We start from the raw sequence: 23,788 nt of genomic DNA, 5'->3' as shown, positions 1-23,788 counted from the left end.
CAACAATATTAGTAAGCAGAGAAGACTGAGTAGAGAATATTCTAATAATTAGAGAATGGCTGAATGAGGAAAGACCAAAAAAAACTATCAATCAAACCATTAAGAAAGATTAGAAGTTAAAAAATCTGTCTTTGAACCAAATATATACAGGAGTTTATGGCGCAATTGATTTACATACCCATCCCCGGCTAACGGAAAAAGACCTAATTGCTTTTGTACCTGGTCTCAACTCATCATTAGACATCCAAACATAGTTCTAAAACCACAAATTTCAGTCTACTATCCTTGAACCTCAAAGTTATATTCCTATACTTCAGCAATAGCAAGTTTTGACATATTATGTATCTTACTCATGTGTAGTGAATTCTCCCTTTAAAAAAATGACCAGGGTCAATTTTAAAAATACATACCACAGGAGACCGAAGATTACTTTGCTAATATTGAAATGAGCGTCACACTCTATTTCTACTATTATCCCAACCTGAGGTCCAGATCACGACGAAGCACAGCCATGACTTCTTTTCATGATTTGGCACTAAGATTAAAAACATGATTCATGCATTTTCATTACAAGAGGGTGAACAATAAAAGAAGACTAACTTAAAATAGGAGGAAAAAAATCACCAAAGGCAGTTAGTCAGAATCTTCATCATCAAAAGTAGGAATTCTACGAAAACGAGCCAAGGAACGATCATGTGGATGTATATTTTTGTCTCGCGTTTTCGATCTCTTTTGCTTGGTTGGAAAACCATATCCAGAAACTGAATCATATAAGCCTTCCATAAATGTCTCCTTTCTAGAGTTGGCACTTTCATCCGCAATGCTGCAAAACAATCCCCCATTAATTAATGTCAAATAAAATCAATTACGAAAAAATCACTTGATAACATGCTTTAACATATTCAATGATCAACACGTTTCTTAAATAGAGCTAAATCCTACTATCATAAACCAACTCTCACATGAATGCTTTTTTTATTTAACCCAACCCCTCATGCACGAGCCCTTAGAGCATTGTGTTGAAATTTAGTTTTTCAACATTTATAAGAACAATGATAACTAGGATCAAACACAACCTCATAGACGATACTATGTCTAAACCATCTCTCCCAAAAGGTTGAGCAATTGGGTGAAGGCACATGCATGATTTTTATACATAACACCCATCATTAGTTTTCCAACAATAGGACGTGCCATGGACTTCAAGACTAATTAAAAGAAAAAGAATAAATAAAGATAAGATCCAAATGACACACAAGTTGTTGCCAATCACTTCTTTCCCTCTTAAGATGACAATATGGTTCATTGGTTTGAAATTTCATGCTATTCTATTTTGCATTCAAAATAAATTTGATAGCATTAGTATTTCAATAATAACATTATGTTAGAACTGGTCAGCAGCCACCCTTCTATGGAAATTAGACCAAACCATTGCAGGAAAACAAAAACAAGAGATTAGCAAGAAAACAGCATCGAAAAAAGTTATAAAAAAAATACTAGGAAAGGGAAAATAGGACAAATTCAATAAACATTCAGAGAAAATTTGCAATCAAGAATGGTCATACCGTTGTCGAATTATTTTAAAAGCCTCTTTTGTAGCGTATGGCAGCCCAGTCTTTGGATCACGATACCTATATCAAGAGAGAACTCCTTAACAATATGTGAAGTACAGCGGGATAGACTAAGGAAACCTTCCAACTGAACTACTGATAATCAGTGATAATCGCAGCAATAGATAAGAGTCCAAATTATGTAATTTGATAATATAATAAGAATCAAGTTTTAAATGAGAGAGAAACCATAATGCTGTCTCGGCAGGAAATCAAGTTTGGGCAGAGAAGAAAATAGAAGGGGGGAAAATTTAGAAATTCAGAAGATGCACAGAAAAGTAACCTAGACATCACGCCTAAAGTTTGACTACAACAAACACACTAGAAGTCTAGAAGGCAAATTTTGATGTATAATGTATAAATGGATAATCCTGATACACAGCTACTGTGAATGTCTTTTTTCCTCATCCTGATACATGTTAATGCTTGACTCGTCTGATTGCCAAATACTGTGCATATAAAAAGCAATTTCTAAAGCAAGATTCCATTAGCATTTTCCCAAAAATATCCAATTTGAAATGACTTTAAAATCCTAAATCTATTGTATCAATTTGTCTATTTTTTTAAGATTAAATCACTTACAAAGGAAACCAAAACCGATAGCTATATATGTGCATAAGATATAGATATAGTAGGGAAAATAAACAATAATGAAGTAGTTCCAAATTGCACACTGTGTATCTGTCATTCTAACCAGGGTAGTGAAAAATAAATCAATAACCACAATATTGGTAAGTGAGGATCATACTTGGCAGGCAAACCAGTAATCACGCAAACAGGTTGTTCTGGATCTGAAAAGAAATATAAATAGATCGTATAAGTAAAAAAAATAAAAACATTTGAAAAAACTTGTTATTTAGCTACATAGAATTTCCTGAAGTTGGGTACTTTAAATTCTTCTCAATAGTCTCTCAAGTCTTGTCACATTTTTTTTGTCTTCCCCTACCCATCTGTAAGAGGTTGCCAACTTGTCATTCTTTACGTCACATCCTATGAAGGCATGTGGTGGTAGACTGATATATGATTTGTCAATCATTATCCATTTAGTAGCTACCCTAACTTTCAACCTACTGAAGCTGTCATGTTTTTTTATTTTTTATTTTTGTATTGAAGCTATTCATCTTTTTCTCGAACAAAATCATTTAAAACCCTATCCATCTCAGAATGCCACTCATCCCATACTCCATTCTCATTTCTGCAACCTTCATCTATGCTCATGATTGCAGTTTACTTCCCAGCATTTCTGATCCATATATGATTGCAAATCTAACTAGGATTTGGTACAGCTTTCTTTTCAGTGTAAGGCACTTAGAGGTCACATAAACACCTGAAACATTTCTCTACTTCAACCGTCTTGTTTGGATACTACATGTGACATTTTTATCAATCTTTCTGTCCTTTTGTAAGATAGACCCTAATTATCTAAAACACTCAGTTGTGGGTACTTTCACACTTAATATACTCCCATCCATCCTTCTTTCCTAAACCTAACTAAATTTTGTAAACTTAATGTCCAGTAATTTTGTCTATCACAACAACTAATAATAATAAGCGAAACAAATAATTTATTGTGAAAATCAATGCCACAGCTTATCTGGGAATTAATTTCACATATTTGTAAACTTTACAGACAAAGAAACAGATGATATATCACATTCTTCAACATAAAAATTAACCAAATTATAGTGCTAGCATAAGAGGGACGCACATTCTTGAGATGTTGTGGCAATATCTGGGTGAAATGACGCCCCTTTAGTAAACTCCAAATACGAACAACCTAGAAAAAATTAACAGACAGCTTTATGTAAAATGACAGCAACCAAACTAAATGCACAAGAAATGCAGCATCCAAAAGACAGTGTCATTCCACATTTAAACAAACAAAAAAACCAACCATTTTTTGAAACGTAATGTATCTGTGGACCATTATAGACAGTTTTATGCACAATTGCTCTCCTCTTAACTTCTTCCTCTCTAGCTAAAACTCGCTCCAAATTCCGCAAGTTCATAATTTCTGCAGAGCCAAAAACATGGAAGGAAATTTATAAATTAAAACAAACAACCAAGAAAAGGAAGCTACAGTATTAAGTTAGTAGATGTTTTTGAACAAGCTAAGTTATTAGATGTTAAGTGTTTATAATATTAACCTGTTTGAGCAGCTTCTAAAAGCATCTCCTCTTGTGACATTTTCTTCTCCTCACCTTCTTTCTTCCTTTTTATCACTGGCTGAGCCAAAACAAAACAAGACAAAATAAAGAATAAACGAACATTTTCAGACCATAATAATTACTCAAAAAATAGTTAACAGGAACAACTAAAAATAAGTGTTGGGAAGAGTAATATTTATAGGAACACCAGAAAATTTTGCAATGGCAAAATTACCATTGGGAAGAGTAATATTGATAGGATTAATTTCAATATATGATTGAAGCCAAGATAAAGAGTTGCATATGTGGTGACTAGCACCTGAATCAATAATCCAAGTACCAAGAACACATGCATTATGAGAGGTGGGAGATATACCTTTGTTAATCACTGATGTATGATCAGTGATCATAGAAGAACCAACCTTAATAGAGCTTGCAGAGGCAGAAGTAGAAGCAAGAGTAGAATTCTGAAGCAGTGACATTAGCTTATCATACTGCTCCTGAGAAATTGAAGGAGGAGTAGCTGCAACAGGTTCAGATGAGGCTCCCTCAGTTGCAGCATGAGCAGATGCAAACTTCTTCATATGTGGTGGAACACCATTTTTCTTGAAGCAATTCTCAACAAAGTGATTATCCTTGCCACAATAAGTGCAATTATGAGGAGGCTTGGAACCAGAAGCAACCTTGCTTGACTTAGCAGCATTAACAAGAATCTTAGATTCATCAGGTTCAGTGAAGTTACCTTGGCGTTCATGTTGAATCACCATGTGAAAAACTTTGTTGATTGGAGGGAGAGGATCAATGAGCAAGATCTGTGACTTTACAGTAGAGAAATTGTCATTCAAACCAGTAATGAAACGAATTGTTTGGAGAAGAGTGTGATTCCTGCGTGCAGAATGCATAGCCTCACAAGTACATCTTTGACGACAAGTACATGAAGGAAAAGGAAGATACAATTCCAATTCTTCCCAAAGTACTCTGAGATCAGAGTAGAAATCAATAACAGAACGATTTTCTTGCTTCAAAGCATGAATTTCTTGTTGCAATTCAGAAATTCGAATCAAGTCACCTTGAGAGAAGCGTTCACGAAGATCATTCCAGATGTCAATGGCGTTTTCAAGGAAAACAACAGATTGAGCAATTGAAGGTGAAACTGAATTCAAGATCCATGAAGAAATCAATTGATTGCAACGGTGCCACGCACGAAACGCAGGATCAAAATCATCTTCAGGCATAGGAAGAGAACCATCAACAAATTCAAGCTTCATCTTAGCACCTAACGCACGTTTCATCGAACGCGCCCAGGATTGGTAGTTAGAACCGGTGAGGAGTGGAGTAACTACAACAGAAGTAGGTCCATCACCAGGGTGAACGAAATAGGGTGATGAATTATCAAGAACGGGATCAGGAGCGTTGCGAGGAGGCATGATTCCGTCGGAGAAGACGATCGGAAACAGAAAACAGAAAACGGTTACGGCAGCGGAAAAACGGTTACGGTGGATCTTAAGGCGGTTGATACCATGTTAAGATATAAAAGAGAGGGAAAAATAGAAAGAATGATTCATTGTATTGAATTGAATGAATTCTAATACAAGTACATGATCCTTATATAGTGTAGATTAGGATCTATGATAAGCTAGTGTATATCTAACATATGCTAACTTATACTACAAGTTAGTTACAAAACTAAACTAACTATTTACATTTTCTCTATTTCATCATTCCTTTGATCATTCTTATTGATACTTAACAATTATAAAAAGAGAAAAGAAGATAAAATTGACATTAACGTTGGTTTTTCATGTCTCCGTAGATAGTAAGTAGTTCAATCTTAACATATCTTTTTTCCCCTTCTCGCTTTTACCTTAATTTTTCAAATGTATACATTCCTCGAAGTGTTTCTTGTAGGTAGTCTACATTTTGGCCGATAAGAGAATGAAATGACTCATTGTCCATGGAAACTCCGGATCTCAGACACAGGATTGTAGGGCTGTGCAAAATATCCGGTTAGGAGGCCCAAACTCATAACCAGATCCAAATCCGTTTTAAAAAATCCGGATAAAAGTATAAGGTTATCAACCGGATCCATTCCAAATGGTTGGAAATCCGTCCAATTGATTTTCCCAAAACTGGTTGTTATCTGGTTAAAAACCAACTGCAGCTCTTGTTCAAAAAAATTAAAAAAACTGCAGCTTTACTTTCAATCTTACCGGTAACCAAATTGCTCGCTTTCTTTAGCCAATTTTCCCAAATTAAGATGTGGAACTGTTCGTGTAAGGCACCGATTAGTAACGGTGACAAATGTTTTTTGAGCCAATAATACATAAATGGAATCAATACCTAGATTACAGTTAACAATCTTCATGATCAACATACAATTAATATATTAAATTACCTCGACATTGGCACAAGGTGTGCACAAGAACAAGGTAGAAAAAATACAAGAAAAGTTAAGTGGTAATCCAAAAAAAAAAACCACTCATACAAAATGCTTCACTCTTTACATGATTCATGTAATTGAAACCAAGTTGAAATTACAGCTTTTTGTTCCAGAAATCTATTCAACGAAGAATGCCAAAGATATCACTGAGTATAATTAAATCAAGTACATCTCTTATTTTCAACCATTAGTTTCTAAACACAAAATAAGAACAAGGAGATGATGCAAGTTAAGGGAAAGTGAGTACCTAACAGAGGCATTCCTTTGAACAACTTCCTCCATTTTACTATGGCAAATATTGAAGAGCTTGACATGTTGTTTCTGCATTTAATTTTGAAATTATTGTTGGTGAATGGTGACATAAAAGGTCTTGAATTGTTGTCAGTTTCACAGCGCAGTCATTAAAAGGCTAAAGCCTAGTTTTAAAACTCAACTATGAAATAATATACACTGCTGAAAAAGCATGACAGATAATTTTATGAAGCTTTGTAGTTCAACATTGATAAAAAGATGACCGCAAATAACACTTGTAAAAAGGATTAAGATGAAACTGGAACAAAAGAGAGGTATAAGAATCACGCTCCTTAAAAAAAATTCACAAGAATAGAACTTGTTCTTTAGAAATCATATAACAGGTATTTACATTATCTTCTGAACAAGAAAATTGGAATCGGAGAACATGGCCGGTTTAACATTTGAAGCTTGCAACAGATCCAACTCTCAACAGACAATCTAGCAGCAAAAGAAAACTGATCATAAAAAAAATTGAAAATCAAAGTGAGACAAATGTTTTGTGCTTTTTCTCAACAAGTTTGTTACACCATTTTCAAAGATTGATTTTCATCGAGGAGCATGAATAAGATGCACTACCAATCCTGTAAAAATATACAGCGTGAGTATGTATTTATCCCTTCTTATCATAAAAGAACATCAACGACCAGAGAAAATATCCATACCCAACTACGTAACAAACTTTTCCCTACAAAAGAAACAACAATAACTAAAGCCTTTTTACCCATTAGGTTAAGCAGCTACATAAATGAAATGACGCTAAAACAAAGTGAAAATAGTATTAATGTATAAATAGAAAGAAAAAAAACTTTACCTAGTTTTGATTATATAATAGACCTCTCTCAATCATTTCATGACGAAGTTTATTTGCTTTATCATTTTCACCTTTTTCCAAGAGGGAAAGAATAATTGTTTCATAAGTTTCATCATCCGGAATACAACGATTGGGTTCCATTTTTGATAGCATGGTAAATGCTTCGTCAAACAAGCCCTTGTTGCAAAATCCCCTGATCATAGCGTTATATGTATAGACATGTAGATTGTAGCCTTTGACCAAAAGATCTTCAAAAACCTTTCTTGCATCCTCCGGTCTCCCATTTATACACAATCCATGTATAAGAATAGTGTACGTATGCATGTTTGGCTGAATACCCTTCTCTATAATTTTGGTTAATAATGCAATTGCCTCGTCAACATGATGGTTTTTGAACAAAGCATCCAATATAGAATTGTAAGTTAACAAATTAGGTGGTTGAGCTCTATCAGGCATTTCATCGACAAGCTCCAATGCATATTCAATTCTTCCTGTTTTACACAAACCATCAATGAGTGAACTGTAGGTTACCACATCAGGAATAATGTTTCTACAACGCATTTCATCGACAAGCTCCAAAGCATATTCGATGCTTCCCGATTTACACAAACCATCAATAAGTGAAGTGTAAGTCACCACATTAGGAATAATGTTTCTACAACGCATTTCATCGACAAGCTCCAAAGCATATTCGACTCTTCCCAACTTGCACAAACCATCAATAAGTGAAGTGTAAGTCACCACATCAGGAATAATGTTTCTACAACGCATTTCATTGACAAGCTCCAAAGCATATTCGATTCTTCCTGACTTGCACAAACCATCAATAAGTGAATTGTAAGTCACCACATTAGGAATAATTTTTCTACAATGCATTTCATCGAGAAGCTCCGATGCATATTCGATTCTTCCTGATTTGCACAAACCATCAATAAGTGAAGTGTAAGTCACCACATTAGGAATAATTTTTCTACAACGCATTTCATCGAGAAGCTCCAATGCATATTTGATTCTTCCTGATTTGCACAATCCATCAATAAGTGAATTGTAAGTCACCACATTAGGAATAATTTTTCTACAACGCATTTCATCGACAAGCTCCAAAGCATATTCGACTCTTCCCAACTTGCACAAACCATCAATAAGTGAACTGTAAGTCACCACATTAGGAATAATTTTTCTACAACGCATTTCATCGACAAGCTCCAAAGCATATTCGACTCTTCCCAACTTGCACAAACCATCAATAAGTGAACTGTAAGTCACCACATCAGGAATAATGTTTCTACAACGCATTTCATCGACAAGCTCCAAAGCATATTCGATTCTTCCTGATTTGCACAAACCATCAATAAGCGAAGTGTAAGTCACGACATCAGGAATAATTTTTCTATGATGCATTTCATTGAAGAGATTGACGGCTTCATCTACCATTTTAAGTTTACAAAATCCATTAATCAAGATACTGTAGCTCCAAGCCTCAGGAGGCACTCCATTCTTAGCCATAGTGTTGAGTATATCCTTAGCATTGTTGATTTCTCCAACTTGACATAACCCATTGATGAGTGTAGTAAAAGTTATGACATTTGGGTGATAACCCTTTTTGAGAATAGTGGCAAATACAGCAAATGAAAGAGAGATTTGACCCAATTGAGAAAAACAATTGATTAAGATGTTGAAAGTGACGAAGCCTGACTCAATTCCGTTTAATTCCATCTGTTGATGAAGTGAAATAACAGTTGAGTAGTGTTTCAGTTTGACAAGAGAAGTTAAGATTTTTGTAAATTGGATTATCGGTGGTTTAGGATTGTTTTGATGGAGCAATTGATTGAATGAGGAAACAAGAGCAGTGTGTTGGTCTTGATGATGAAATTTAGAGTATAGTCTTGTTTTTGTTGAGTTTCTTGAACGATTGAAATTAGGGTTTGGAAGTTGTTGAAATTTGGGAGTGACTGGCAAATTACAGGTCAAGTTTGAAAATGACATTGTTGTTGGTTTGAAGTGAAACGAGATTGTGTTGTTGGTAATTTGGTATTGAAAGAGAGTATGAAGAAGAAGAAGAAGAAGAAGAAGAAGAAGAGGATCCGTTGGATTGATCTTATGGCTGTGTATTTTGCAGCAGAGCTCGCTGCAGATATGTTGGAAGTTGAAGATCCGAATCCCTGAATTTCTCCCAAAATTAAATTGAAGTATTCCAATTTTTTAGTTATTATATCTGCAACATAAATTTACCCACTCTCTTCCACTTGTGTATGATCAATTTGGGTATTCTTTCTGTTCCTTTCGTTGATGCATATATCCGTGGAGAAGGTCCACAGATCTATAACTTTTGGTGAATTTTGCTCAGGTTTTTTAGTTATTAATTTCTATCTCTATTTTTTATTTATTTTTTCACGAACTAATTTCTATTTTATAATAATATTGTTTTTGGAAAAGGATACTATAATAATATTAATTAAATTTTAATTATATAATATTGAAAAAATTTAGTTTTTTTTTTAAAGTTGGTCTCAAAAGTTGAATTTTGAAAATAACCAATTTTCAAATCGAGAAATAATTTATATTTTTTAAATTGAATTTAAGAAAAAATCAATTTTTAATATGGATTTAAAAATAACCGATTAAAAATTGAATTTATTGAATTTAAGAAAATAACCACTTTTAAACTGGTTCCGTAAAAATAACCGGTCATATACCCATAATCAGATTTATAACCAATTTTATAGCCAGTTATGACTCTTAATAACACTAATAAAAATATTCCAACTACTTTTTTTTTGACGCAAAATATTCTAACTACTAATAAAACACAAATCCGATATAATAGTTCTGGATTTTCGTAGACAAGAACTACTAAGGGTCTGTTTGGTAAAAATAAGCTATAAGCTAGCTGATAGCTGATAAGCTAGCTGATAGCTGAAAAGCTAGCTTATAGCTGATAGCTGAAAAGCTAGCTTATTGAAATTAAAGTGTTTGGTAAAATTAGCTTTTAAAGTGGTTATTAAATATAAAATTACATAATTGATAGTTGGTAGTTTATTTTTTAGAGTGGGTAGTTATTAAATTAAAGGGTAAAAATGGAATAAAGTGTAAAAAGCTATAAGTTATAAGCTTAAATGCTACTTGAAATAGCATCTGAAAAAAAGCTATAAGCTAGTACAAAAAGCTTGTTACCAAACACCTCTAATTTTTTGAAACAAGCTTATAAGCTCATATAATAAGCTATAAGCTAGCTTATTTGTGTTACCAAACAGAGCCTAACTTGTAGGAAAGGGCTCTTAGCTTTTGCCTCCAAATTCTTATAAATTATTTTAAATCACTAACAAATGTGTATGTGATAATGTCAAAAAGTATTCTCTGAATAGAAATCTTCCAGAGCAATTCGGATACGAACCGTTCGCAGGTTTATAATAAAATTTGTAACTATAGCAAATCCAAATTCCCACCCTAGCTTTCAATTGCTTTGAGAGATACTGATATCTCATGTCACGATCATTTGTGGTCGCACATTCTTCATGAAGACAATTAAGTTGTTGATACTCTTGCAAAAAAATTGCCGCACTTCTACGATAAGTTTCCCTCGTGATTTTTAGTTGTTTTTATTGTTGGGGATTTTTATTCCGTTTTTCCCACCAAAAGAAATTGTGTAAAGAGAAAGTAGATTATCTCACGATTCAAGAAAATGAAATGAAATTGCAAGCTTGGATGCAAAACTATAACTCGAACAATAAGTTTCATGACAAGACAACTACTTCGATCAAAACAAAAATGAAAACATCAATGCATGACAAAAGTTAAAACATGGTATAAGATATGTCCCCATATCAAGAGAACGGTGGTGAGTAACAAGGTTCATGTAAGGTGAATGAATACAAACAATTGTTCTGTGTATTCAATTGTTCTGGACAAGTATGGTACGAAGAAGATAGACAACAATATTAGTAAGCAGAGAAGACTGAGTAGAGAATATTCTAATAATTAGAGAATGACTGAATGAGGAAAGACCAAAGAAAACTATCAATCAAACCATTAAGAAAGATTAGAAGTTAAAAAATCTGTCTTTGAACCAAATATATACAGGAGTTTATGGCGCAATTGATTACATACCCATCCCCGGCTAACGGAAAAAGACCTAATTGCTTTTGTACCCGGTCTCAACTCATCATTAGATATCCAAACATAGTTCTAAAACCACAAATTTCAGTCTACTATCCTTGAACTTCAAAGTTATATTCCTATACTTCAGCAATAGCAAGTTTTGACATATTATGTATCTTACTCATGTGTAGTGAATTCTCCTTTTAAAAAAATGACCAGGATCAATTTTAAAAATACATACCACAGGAGACCGAAGATTACTTTGCTAATATTGAAATGGGCGTCACACTCTATTTCTACTATTATCCCAACCTGAGGTCCAGATAACGAAGCACAGCCATGACTTCTTTCATGATTTGGCACTAAGATTAAAATCACGATTCATGCATTTTCATTACAAGAGGGTGAACAATAAAAGAAGACTAACTTAAAATAGGAGGAAAAAAATCACCAAGGCAGTTAGTCAGAATCTTCATCTTCAAAAGTAGGAATTCTACGAAAACGAGCCAAGGAACGATCATGTGGATGTATATTTTTGTCTCGCGTTTTCGATCTCTTTTGCTTGGTTGGAAAACCATATCCAGAAACTGAATCATATAAGCCTCCCATAAATGTCTCCTTTCTAGAGTTGGCACTTTCATCCGCAATGCTGCAAAACAATCCCCCATTAATTAATGTCAAATAAATTTAATTACGAAAAAATCACTTGATTACATGCTTTAACATATTCAATGATCAACACGTTTCTTAAATAGAGCTTAATCCTACTATCATAAAACAACTCTCACATGAATGCTTTTTTTATTTCCCAACCCCTCATGCACGAGCCCTTAGAGCATTGTGTTGAAATTTAATTTTTCAACATTTATAAGAACAATGATAACTAGGATCAAACACAATCTCCTAGACGATACTATGTCTAAACCATCTCTCCCAAAAGGTTGAGCAATTGGGTGAAGGCACATGCATGATTTTTATACATAACACCCATCATTAGTTTTCCAACAATAGGACGTGCCATGGACTTCAAGACTAATTAAAAGAAAAAGAATAAATAAAGATAAGATCCAAATGACACACAAGTTGTTGCCAATCACTTCTTTCCCTCTTAAGATGACAATATGGTTCATTGGTTTGAAATTTCATGCTATTCTATTTTGCATTCAAAATAAATTTGATAGCATTAGTATTTCAATAATAACATTATGTTAGAACTGGTCAGCAGCCACCCTTCTATGGAAATTAGACCAAACCATTGCAGGAAAACAAAAACAAGAGATTAGCAAGAAAACAGCATCGAAAAAAGTTATAAAAAAAATACTAGGAAAGGGAAAATAGGACAAATTCAATTAACATTCAGAGAAAATTTGCAATCAAGAATGGTCATACCGTTGTCGAATTATTTTAAAAGCCTCTTTTGTAGCGTATGGCAGCCCAGTCTTTGGATCACGATACCTATATCAAGAGAGAACTCCTTAACAATATGTGAAGTACAGCGGGATAGACTAAGGAAACCTTCCAACTGAACTACTGATAATCAGTGATAATCGCAGCAATAGATAAGAGTCCAAATTATGTAATTTGATAATATAATAAGAATCAAGTTTTAAATGAGAGAGAAACCATAATGCTGTCTCGGCAGGAAATCAAGTTTGGGCAGAGAAGAAAATAGAAGGGGGGGAAATTTAGAAATTCAGAAGATGCACAGAAAAGTAACCTAGACATCACGCCTAAAGTTTGACTACAACAAACACACTAGAAGTCTAGAAGGCAAATTTTGATGTATAATGTATAAATGGATAATCCTGATACACAGCTACTGTGAATGTCTTTTTTCCTCATCCTGATACATGTTAATGCTTGACTCGTCTGATTGCCAAATACTGTGCATTTTGAACTATATAACCCCATGGCCCATCTATAAAAAGCAATTTCTAAAGCAAGATTCCATTAGCATTTTCCAAAAATATCCAATTTGAAATGACTTTAAAATCCTAAATCTATTGTATCAATTTGTCTATTTTTTGAAGATTAAATCACTTACAAAGGAAACCAAAACCGAAAGCTATATATGTGCATAAGATATAGATATAGTAGGGAAAATAAACAATCATGAAGTAGTTCCAAATTGCACACTGTGTATCTGTCATTCTAACCAGGGTAGTGAAAAATAAATCAATAACCACAATATTGGTAAGTGAGGATCTTACTTGGCAGGCAAACCAGTAATCACGCAAACAGGTTGTTCTGGATCTGAAAAGAAATATAGATAGATCGTATAAGTAAATAAAAAAAGAAAATTGAAAAAACTTGTTATTTAGCTACATAGAATTTCCTGAAGTTGGGTACTTTAAATTCTTCTCAATAGTCTCTCAAGTCTTGTCACATTTTTTTTGTCTTCCCCTACCCATCTGTAAGAGGTTGCCAACTTGTCATTCTTTACTTCACATCCTATGAAGGCATGTGGTGGTAGACTGATATATGATTTGTCAATCATTATCCATTTAGTAGCTACCCTAACTTTCAACCTAATGAAGCCGTCATGTTTTTTTATTTTTGTATTGAAGCTATTCATCTTTTTCTCGAACAAAATCATTTAAAACCCTATCCATCTCAGTATGCCACTCATCCCATACTCCATTCTCATTTCTGCAACCTTCATCTATGCTCATTATTGCAGTTTACTTCCCAGCATTTTTTATCCATATATGATTGCAAATCTAACTAGGATTTGGTGCAGCTTTCTTTTCAGTGTAAGGCACTTAGAGGTCACATAAACACCTGAAACATTTCTCTACATCAACCGTCTTGTTTGGATATTACATGTGACATTATTATCAATCTTTCTGTCCTTTTGTAAGATAGACCCTAATTATCTAAAACACTCAGTTGTGGGTACTTTCACACTTAATATACTCCCATCCATCCTTCTTTCCTAAACCTAACTAAATTTTGTAAACTTAATGTCCAGTAATTTTGACTATCACAACAACTAATAATAATAAGCGAAACAAATAATTTATTGTGAAAATCAATGCCACAGCTTATCTGGGAATTAATTTCACATATTTGTAAACTTTACAGACAAAGAAACAGATGATATATCACATTCTTCAACATAAAAATTAACCAAATTATAGTGCTAGCATAAGAGGGACGCACATTCTTGAGATGTTGTGGCAATATCTGTGTGAAATGACGCCCCTTTAGTAAACTCCAAATACGAACAACCTAGAAAAAATTAACAGACAGCTTTATGTAAAATGACAGCAACCAAACTAAATGCACAAGAAATGCAGCATCCAAAAGACAGTTTCATTCCACATTTAAACAAACAAAAAAACCAACCATTTTTTGAAACGTAATGTATCTGTGGACCATTATAGACAGTTTTATGCACAATTGCTCTCCTCTTAACTTCTTCCTCTCTAGCTAAAACTCGCTCCAAATTCCGCAAGTTCATAATTTCTGCAGAGCCAAAAACATGAAAGGAAATTTATAAATTAAAACAAACAACCAAGCAAAGGAAGCTACAGTATTAAGTAAGTAGATGTTAAGTGTTTATAATATTAACCTGTTTGAGCAGCTTCTAAAAGCATCTCCTCTTGTGACATTTTCTTCTCCTCACCTTCTTTCTTCCTTTTTATCACTGGCTGAGCCAAAACAAAACAAAACAAAACAAAGAAAAAACGAACATTTTCAGACCATAATAATTACTCAAAAAATAGGTAACAGGAACAACTAAAAATATGTGTCTGTTTGGATTAGCTTAATTTTGAGCTTATGCAAAACAGCTTATGCAAATAAATAAGTTTTCATGCATTATTCATAAATCATAAGCTTGTCAAGGTAGTTTACGAAAAACAAGCTTATGAAGATGCAATTTTCGCTATAGTGATAACTTATGAACTAACATAAAAGCTTGTTTATTTGCATAAGCTATTTTTCATAAGCTCAAAAATAACTTATCTACTGACACAAGCACTTGTGAAACTATTTGGTAAAACTTATGTAAACAACTTATGACATGTCCATAATCTCTTTTTCAGCTTATTTTCATAAGCTCTCCAAAATAGCTTATGAAAAACAACTTATAGCTTATACAAAAACAATTCTACTTTATTTTATCTTTCTTTCTAGAAATAGCTTATACATAACCGCTTACTCCGTCAGTAACACTTTATATTGACCAAATACATTAAATATACAATGAACCTAGAAAGTGCATTTTTGCTTATAAAGTGTTACTGAGAGAGTATATGATAAACACTTATGCTATAAATGCTTAATTAAGCTGTTTATAGAAACAGATCCTAAACCCTAATCACATAGAAATAGATAAAATTGAGTAGTTGTGATGAGTTGACCTTGCTGGTTGCTTGGATAGCAGCACGAATAGCATCTCTTTCGGCTTGTCGAACAATGACAGAAGTTCTAGTAGATTTCCTAATCATTATCTCCTTTGCATCATCATGATCCTCAGTAGCTTTGTTCTTATTATTATCATCTTCGTCATCATCATTTTTGGAAGGATTATCCAAATTAGCTAAAGCTTTCTTCTTTTTCTTCTTCTTAGCCAATGTCTTCCCAGGATAAACCAATCGCTTCCTTTTATTCATTCTTTCATCTGCATCAATTTGCTTTTGCTGTTGTTCATCATCAGGTTCAGGCTCCTGAGAAAATCAATAAGCAATAAGAAATCAGAATTAGGTTAATTTCAATTAATTGTTGTGAGTGAATTTGAGAATGAGAAAGAGAGATACGTCTTGGTCGAAATCGGAATCGAATTCGTCGGCGATTTCGGGTTCTTCTTGATAGTTATCGTCTTCAGCTTCTTCTTTGAGAGCATCTTGGCTCCAGAATAATTCGTCTTGTTGAACTTCGTCGTCGAGAAGCTTCGAGAGACGTTTGCCTCTTGTAGCTCGAGATGCGCGATCCAGGAGTAGAAGAGCCGCTCTCTCATCTTCGCCTGAATTCTTCTCCTCCATTGCTCACTCTGCTTCTTCTGTTTACTGTTTGCCACCTATGCCAAATGGTCTTTGCCCCCACTATCGGTGTCACAAAATAATATATTTTTTTGGCACAATATAAATTTCTTTTATATTAAAAGTAATAATGTTGAGATCATTTTTACAATTTTAAAATATTTGATGCACAAATTCCAAAAACAAAAATTTCCTTTTTTTTAATGAGAACAAAAATTTTCTTATTAATTTTTAATCAGTGACGGCTGCATATGGAAAATTCGACCATCCAATTTTATCAATTTGCAAAAATCGATTCATCCAATTCACATTTTTAATTGGTCCTCAGGTTTTAGAGATTTTGATGTAAAATAATTTAGAGATTATTTTTTAGAAATTTTTAGAAAAGTTGAATTTACTTTGTATTTGTTTATTATAATAAAACTCACTTTTTTAAATAAAATAATCTTTAGTTTGTTTGGATACAACTTATAAATGTGATTTTTTTAATTATAAATAATTTTTTTCTTTTGACATTTCTTTTCTCTCTCCTCTAAAAAATCTATTATTTTATAAGCTACTCTTAGTAGCTTCTCATTTTTAGCTATTTTCTGCTTATTTTTAGCTTCTGATTATTTTAAAAATCTGTAACAAACAGATGTAAAATAATTAAAAGTGATTATTTTTATAACACTACAAGAAAACATGCATTTACTGAGGGCCAAAGGCCCTCAGTAATGCACAAATTTCGTCTAAAATGCATGCATTACTGACGGCCTTGGGCCCTCTGTAATTAGCTCGCCAGTAATGGTTACTGACGGCCCAGGACCGTCAATAACGTTACTGACGGCCTGGAGCCGTCAATAATACACACCGGTCAATTCAAAAGGCCACACATTTGTGACGGCCTGGAGCCGTCAGTATGACATGTTCTTTTCACACATTGTGACGGCCTGGAGCCGTCAGTAATGTTGAACGATTTAAAAAAAAATTAATAATTTAATTATTTAAAAATCAGTATTTGATTTTTAAATAATTAAATTATTAATTTTTTTTTTAAAAAAATTAATATTAATTTTTTAAAACAAAAAATATACTGCATAATAAATAATTAAAAAATATTAAAATTAAAATTTATATAAATGACTTGACCAAACCCAATAATTAGGTTGGAATCCCTTTTTATATAAATGAGACCTAATTTCATCTTCGCTCTGTATTCTTGTACATCGACAAAGTACACACGGACATCTAATTCCCCCTTCACGTATCACAATGTCATTATATTTTACTGTATTGATAAACATTTCGACCCCTATTTTAAATTCCTCTTTAACCCGGCCCCTCTTTCCAGGATTATGTCTATCGTACATCCAATTACGATTGCTAAAATCCATATCTGTGTAGTTTAATTAATATATAATTAGATCGATATATGTATTAAATTTATTACTTTATTTTTCAAAAGTATTTTGGACATATATATATGTCTACTCAACAATAACATATAAACTTTTAACATTTTATTTTTAAAGTTTATGGTTTATTAAATCTAAAAAATACTAAGTTTTTTAGTTGACAAAACTACCGACTTTTTAACATATATATTATAATTTTTTAAAATATAATTGTTTTTCTTTTTTTAAATACATAGTAATAATAAAATGCTAGTAACTATTTCTAAGTGTACGGTAAAAATAAAACTATCACTAAATATTATAAATTAAAATTACATATATTACTTACTTGGGTGCCGGGTAGAGTCTTACTTGGCGCGCGCTCCTAACCACAAACTCCGCTCCTAACCCACGACCTCCGATGACCACGAGAATTTGCTAATAAAAATTGTAAATAACAAATTATTAGAACATATACATTTAAATAACAAAGTAAAAATTTTAACTTTAAAAGTAAAACACAAACACTTACCACTTTTTAGATGGAGATATGAAAATTACATCACTTTTTTAAAAATACACAAACTGTTAAAAAATTTCTTTTATAAATTTTTTAAAAAAAAATTTCGTTTTTAAATAAAAATAATATAAATATACTGTTTTTTTGAAAAAAAAAAATACTTATTTAAATAAAATAATTCTGTTTTCGAAATAAACAAAAATATTAGAACATATACATTTAAATAACAAAGTAAAAATTTTAAATTCGTAAAAGTAAAACACAAACACTTACCACTTTTTGTATGGAGATTAAGTTGAAAGTATGAAATTAGAGAAAATTTAAGAGAGAAGTTAGATAAAATTTAGAGAGAGAATGGAAATGAAAAAATGAAGTCAAGGAGTAGTAATATATAGGAGTAGTCATAATTGACCGTTACAATTTAAAATTCAAAATCAAGCAATTACTGACGGCCATAAGCCGTCATAATTGTCCAACGGAAATGTGCTTACTGACGGCCTGGGACCGTCATAAATCACATGCGTTACTGACGGCCCAGGACCGTCATAAATGCTTAACGGCTAGTGCGATACTGACGGCCTGGGACCGTCTGAAATAGGCAGTGCAATACTGACGGCCCAGGACCGTCACTAATGCTTAATAGTTAATTTTTTAATTATTTCCGTTCTTGAAGACTACTTACTGACGGCCATAAGCCTTCAATATCCCACAAATGCATTACTGAGGGCTTTTAGCCCTCAATAAGTTTGGTCAGTAATATTATGTTTTCTTGTAGTGTAAAAAAATGATTTTTTTTTTTAAATAAACTATAACAAACGAGTTATACTATATACAGCGAACCAATACCTCGCGAAACATCTCGAATGGCTTATTACATGTTTTTAATTGTTTGCCTTTTTTCATTTCGCTTCTTACTTTTGGCAAATCATTCACAATTGATAAACTCCACTTATTTAATTGTTTTGCTCAACTACTATGCTAAACTCCAGAAAAAGCAAAATGCATAAATGTTTTTTATTTGAACATAAATGGTATTCCCTTTGATTATTATTATTATAAGTAAATTTGATTTTTCTGATACATTTAAAAAATATGTATCTGGTCTATATTATAAACAAAATACCTCATTTTTCTAATACACCAAAAAATCAAATTTGGAGATGAACATTCCGGTGCACATATTATGTGAATATGTACTGGTACACAGCTTATGTGGTTGATTGTGATTGTTCACAAATAATATTTAATATAGAAAAATTAATAAATATTATTTGTAAACTCGTCAAAATCATTTACTTCAACAAATATACCGACGTATATCCATATAACATGTCTACCAAAGAATTTACCCATAAAATTAACGGGAAAGACTAATATTTATTGGAAGAGGATAGGGAAAAGGAAAACAATCACTTCTTGAGATTACACAGGAGAGATGAGACATGTGTTATTTGGAGAGGAAGAAACACCAATTAAAATGCATGTATGTATTGTATAATGCACCGAAGATTTATTGAAAATACACTCATTCGTGAAAGCTTCGTGAAACCGTCTTTCGCGATATATATCATTTTCCATAACAAACAGCATCTCAGTCGGAAGCTAATAATGAATGTTTAGTATTTTTCTAAAATTAAAATATGTATGTCACATTTTATACGCGAGGTGGAGTTTCAATCCAAAACCTCCCACTTATAAACAGAGAAACTTCTAGTCACTAAAAAACATTATGGTCTTTCTATGAGTAATATTCTTACGTATGTTAAAAAATATGATATGATTATGAATCACTTTCTTATGCCGGAGCTAAAATTAATGTTTTTTTTTGAGGAAAAAACTAACGAAAAGGATAAAGGATACAAAGATATTTAAAATTTAAAATTAAGAGATTAATTTGTATAGTTAATTAGTTATAACTTTTCTTAGTTAATAGACTAATTTGAAATTGATAAATAAGTTAATTACCGGAGAATTGTCCAATTTAGCCAAAAATATTTTATAAAATACACAATTTTTTCTTCTGGTTTGTTTGTCTGTTGCTTATGTAGTCCACATTGACCTCTGATTGAACTACGCTTTTGTGTTCCACCTCTCTGTTTCTTCCATTGATTAAACATCGAAAAGGAAGTTGTAGCGTCTCAACTCTCAACAGAGCTATGGGTTCAATACAGAATGATTCATCACTTGCACAAGAAGAATCTCTTCTTCAGGTTCCCCTTTCTCTTTAATCATAGTTTTTAGGATATGTTGAATATAAGTGGAAGGTTGAAAGAGAAACGTTTTTCTTTTTTTTTTAGTTAGACAACTTTTCAAGTTGTAAAGGTTGTTCAAATAGTGGTAATTTCTTTCTATAAATAATAATTAATGAATGAAATTGCATAGATAAAATTGCATAGATGGTTAATGAGTTTTAACCAGTGGTGTCAAGAAGTCTCTTGTCGGTTGCGAGATAACCTGAATATATGTTTATAAGTGAGGACAATCCTCACATTACAAACCGGTTTTGTAGGGTTGTGTTAGGTCAAACTCTCGATTCTAATATGGAATCAGAATTCTAAGAAGTGGTATATCCATTAACCACATATTTGACAAGTGCCTTTATTGATTCTTCTTTGTGTGAACATTTGAGAAATGGTATATGGCTTGTGATGAACAATTGGTTATTTTGTACATGAAGGATGAAGAGAGCAGACAATACACAGGAGATGGTTCGGTTGACTTTAAAGGGAGACCTGTTCTTAAGCAGAATACCGGCAATTGGAAAGCTTGTCCGTTTATCCTAGGTAATTAAGCTTTGTTTTTTTCATTTCTCTTATGTACATCAAGTAATGTGTGTGTGGTGTGTGTAACATTTTCTGTGTAATATGAATAATAGGCAATGAGTGTTGCGAACGTTTGGCATACTATGGCATTGCGAAAAATCTTGTTACCTATCTCACCCGCAAACTACATGAAGGAAATGTCTCTGCTGCAAGAAATGTCACCACTTGGCAAGGTACTTGTTATCTTACACCACTTATTGGAGCCATTCTAGCAGATTCTTATTGGGGGCGATACTGGACAATCGCTGTTTTCTCCGCAATTTATTTCTTGGTAATTACTAACTATTATAAGGCTTTATTCTCATAGTCTAATGATTCTCCTTACACATGATCTCATTCTTGCTATAGTGCTGGAAATGTCCTGAGTCCTGACACAAATTCTTGGACAGCTAAAACAAAATACAAGCTTTGCATTATGCCAGAATTTCATCTTTGCAAAAGATTTATGCGCAAAGTCAAGGAATATGCACTATACATTATTTTGCATCATGTGATTCATTGTTTCCATGGAAAGTACAAATTCTTTTATACATGTCATAGTAATCGAATAGATAATGGTTAAAGGATATGGAAGAAAAGTGAATTTTGTCAAAGAAAATTGGAAAAGTGAGGATATGAAAAATTATAGGGTAAATAGTAGAAACAGTTGGAATTTGTATCAGCTTGTCAGTATTCTTTGTCATAATGTTTATCTGCGCATAATTTTCTTTCTATATGTTTTGTTTTTTAATTATCTTTACTTACATGTTTTAATCTATAACATGGTTGATTCATGCAGGGAATGTGTACTTTGACTCTATCTGCATCTGTTCCGGTATTGAAGCCTGCAGACTGTTTTGGTTCGTCGTGCCCTCCTGCTACACCTGCACAATATACTTCCTTCTTCTTTGGTCTCTACCTGATTGCACTTGGGACCGGTGGTATTAAACCATGTGTGTCATCTTTTGGGGCAGATCAGTTTGATGACACTGATCTCCAAGAAAGGATTAAGAAAGGATCATTTTTCAACTGGTTTTACTTTTCTATCAACATAGGTGCCCTTGTATCAGGCACTTTTATTGTATGGATTCAAGAAAATGTAGGCTGGGGTATTGGATTTGGCATTCCTACTTTATTTATGGGATTAGCTATAGGAAGCTTCTTTTTAGGCACACCCCTTTATAGATTTCAAAAACCAGGTGGAAGCCCTATTACTAGAATATTCCAAGTTGTGGTAGCATCTTTTAGGAAGCGGCATTTGGTTGTCCCTGAGGATAGTAGTCTCTTGTATGAGACACCTGACAAGAGATCTGCAATTCTAGGAAGTCGAAAACTGGAGCATAGTGATGAGCTAAGGTAATTGTTTATTTTACTTTGGGTTTACTGTTAATTTGTCCCGATAATAATTGGTTCAATTATTGATGATGCCTCAAGTATCCTTCCCTGATTCAGAAGATTTAACATTTTCTTTTAATATTGTCTATTAAGGTGGCTTTTGCTTCATGTTTTTCAATGTCTATTGGTTTCATGAAGGTGTCTCGACAGAGCAGCTATACTGTCTGATGCTGAGAGGAAAAGCGGCAACTATTCTAACTTGTGGAGACTTTGCACCGTGACACAGGTGGAGGAATTGAAAACTTTGATCCGAATGTTACCTATTTGGGCAGCAGGAATCGTTTTCAATTCTCTTTATGCCCAGCTGTCAACATTGTTTGTGGAACAAGGAACTATGATGGACACAAGTATAAGTTCATTCAACATTCCTCCAGCTTCTCTCTCAAGTTTTGATGTAATAAGTGTTATTTTCTGGGTTCCTGTCTACGACAGGATTATAGTTCCAATTGCAAGGAAATTTACAGGCAAAGAACGAGGCTTTTCGGAGTTGCAAAGAATGGGAATTGGCCTTTTCATTTCAATCTTTAGCATGTTAGCAGCTGCTATTGTTGAGATTAAGCGTCTGCAGCTTGCGAGAGAGCTTGACCTTGTTGATAAACCTGTTGCAATACCACTTAGTGTATTTTGGCAAATACCTCAATATTTCTTATTTGGAGCAGCTGAAGTGTTCACCAATGTGGGACAACTTGAATTCTTTTACGACCAATCTCCAGATGCTATGCGGAGTTTATGCAGTGCTTTGGCACTTTTGACTACTTCATTGGGGAATTACTTGAGCTCTTTCATTCTTACTGTTGTAACTTACTTCACTACTCAAGGCGGAAACCCTGGGTGGATTCCAGCAGATAACTTGAACAAAGGTCATCTTGATTATTTTTTCTGGCTTTTAGCTGGACTTAGCATCGTAAATATGTTGGTGTACATAGTTTCAGCCAAGAAGTACAGGAAGAAAAAAGCTTCGTAGGATTTTTTAGGCATTGATTAGGAACGTGGAACCACTTTTTAATGTTTCCTTCTGTCATTATCGTGATTGTTTCGTATATATATAACATATGAATATTCTATAATTATTATGTACTTTCTTTCACTTACAATAGGAAAATATCTGGTTCAAAACTGTTCATTCCTGATCTTGTGATATGTAAGTTGTAAGATTGCTTGCTCCTCATTTATGTCAACTATCGGCAATTACTCGTCATTTTCTCTACGTTACAACAGTTTCATTTATAACTCTCAATGCATTGGTGAAAAAATTATTCTGAGTAATAAAATTAGGAATATTACAAAGATGCAAAAAACCAAAATATAATT

The 23,788-nt window shown here is 33.1% G+C and overlaps 4 protein-coding genes across 8 annotated transcripts; 1 reads left to right on the top strand and 3 right to left on the bottom strand.

Annotated features, from left to right (window-relative positions):
• Positions 1 to 105: 105 nt before the first annotated feature.
• LOC123917906 (SWR1 complex subunit 2-like) lies at positions 106 to 6,928 on the bottom strand. Of its 2 annotated transcripts, XM_045969826.1 has the most exons (9): positions 6,841 to 6,928; positions 6,445 to 6,518; positions 5,968 to 6,022; positions 3,758 to 3,836; positions 3,505 to 3,624; positions 3,319 to 3,387; positions 2,359 to 2,401; positions 1,566 to 1,631; positions 106 to 823 (listed from the first exon to the last, which is right to left on the bottom strand). In XM_045969826.1, the coding sequence occupies exons 4-9, from the start codon at positions 3,795 to 3,797 to the stop codon at positions 634 to 636; spliced, it is 528 nt and encodes a 175-aa protein (XP_045825782.1). In that variant the 5' UTR covers positions 3,798 to 3,836; positions 5,968 to 6,022; positions 6,445 to 6,518; positions 6,841 to 6,928; the 3' UTR covers positions 106 to 633. The 2 variants fall into 2 exon arrangements, with proteins under 2 accessions (XP_045825782.1, XP_045825781.1); XM_045969825.1 differs by lacking the exon at positions 5,968 to 6,022.
• Positions 6,792 to 9,288, bottom strand: LOC123917904 (pentatricopeptide repeat-containing protein At1g62914, mitochondrial-like). Of its 3 annotated transcripts, XR_006812620.1 has the most exons (4): positions 7,303 to 9,288; positions 7,154 to 7,176; positions 7,019 to 7,072; positions 6,792 to 6,929 (listed from the first exon to the last, which is right to left on the bottom strand). XR_006812620.1 is itself a non-coding variant. In XM_045969822.1 (2 exons), exon 1 carries the CDS (start codon positions 9,286 to 9,288, stop codon positions 7,303 to 7,305), a length of 1,986 nt encoding a protein of 661 aa, XP_045825778.1. In that variant the 3' UTR covers positions 6,792 to 6,929. The 3 variants fall into 3 exon arrangements, 1 of the variants encoding a protein (XP_045825778.1); XR_006812619.1 differs by having other exon boundaries at positions 7,068 to 7,176; XM_045969822.1 differs by lacking the exons at positions 7,019 to 7,072; positions 7,154 to 7,176.
• Positions 9,289 to 11,438: 2,150 nt separating this feature from the next.
• On the bottom strand, positions 11,439 to 16,511 carry LOC123917902 (SWR1 complex subunit 2-like). Its single transcript, XM_045969814.1, has 8 exons — positions 16,164 to 16,511; positions 15,768 to 16,073; positions 14,975 to 15,053; positions 14,749 to 14,868; positions 14,563 to 14,631; positions 13,611 to 13,653; positions 12,790 to 12,855; positions 11,439 to 12,049 (listed from the first exon to the last, which is right to left on the bottom strand). Exons 1-8 carry the CDS (start codon positions 16,386 to 16,388, stop codon positions 11,860 to 11,862), a joined length of 1,098 nt encoding a protein of 365 aa, XP_045825770.1. The 5' UTR covers positions 16,389 to 16,511; the 3' UTR covers positions 11,439 to 11,859.
• A 3,729-nt stretch (positions 16,512 to 20,240) lies between these two features.
• LOC123916689 (protein NRT1/ PTR FAMILY 8.3-like) lies at positions 20,241 to 23,675 on the top strand. 2 transcript variants are annotated; one of them, XM_045968203.1, is made up of 5 exons: positions 20,241 to 20,491; positions 20,959 to 21,064; positions 21,157 to 21,374; positions 21,882 to 22,438; positions 22,616 to 23,675. In XM_045968203.1, exons 1-5 carry the CDS (start codon positions 20,438 to 20,440, stop codon positions 23,439 to 23,441), a joined length of 1,761 nt encoding a protein of 586 aa, XP_045824159.1. In that variant the 5' UTR covers positions 20,241 to 20,437; the 3' UTR covers positions 23,442 to 23,675. The 2 variants fall into 2 exon arrangements, with proteins under 2 accessions (XP_045824159.1, XP_045824160.1); XM_045968204.1 differs by lacking the exons at positions 20,241 to 20,491; positions 20,959 to 21,064 and having other exon boundaries at positions 21,163 to 21,276.
• Positions 23,676 to 23,788: the final 113 nt, after the last annotated feature.

This window comes from Trifolium pratense, linkage group LG3 (assembly GCF_020283565.1).
Source record: "Trifolium pratense cultivar HEN17-A07 linkage group LG3, ARS_RC_1.1, whole genome shotgun sequence".
NCBI lineage: Eukaryota > Viridiplantae > Streptophyta > Magnoliopsida > Fabales > Fabaceae > Trifolium > Trifolium pratense.
The sequence above is the reverse complement of the archived record's forward strand: the minus strand, read 5'-3'. Positions and strand labels throughout refer to the sequence as shown.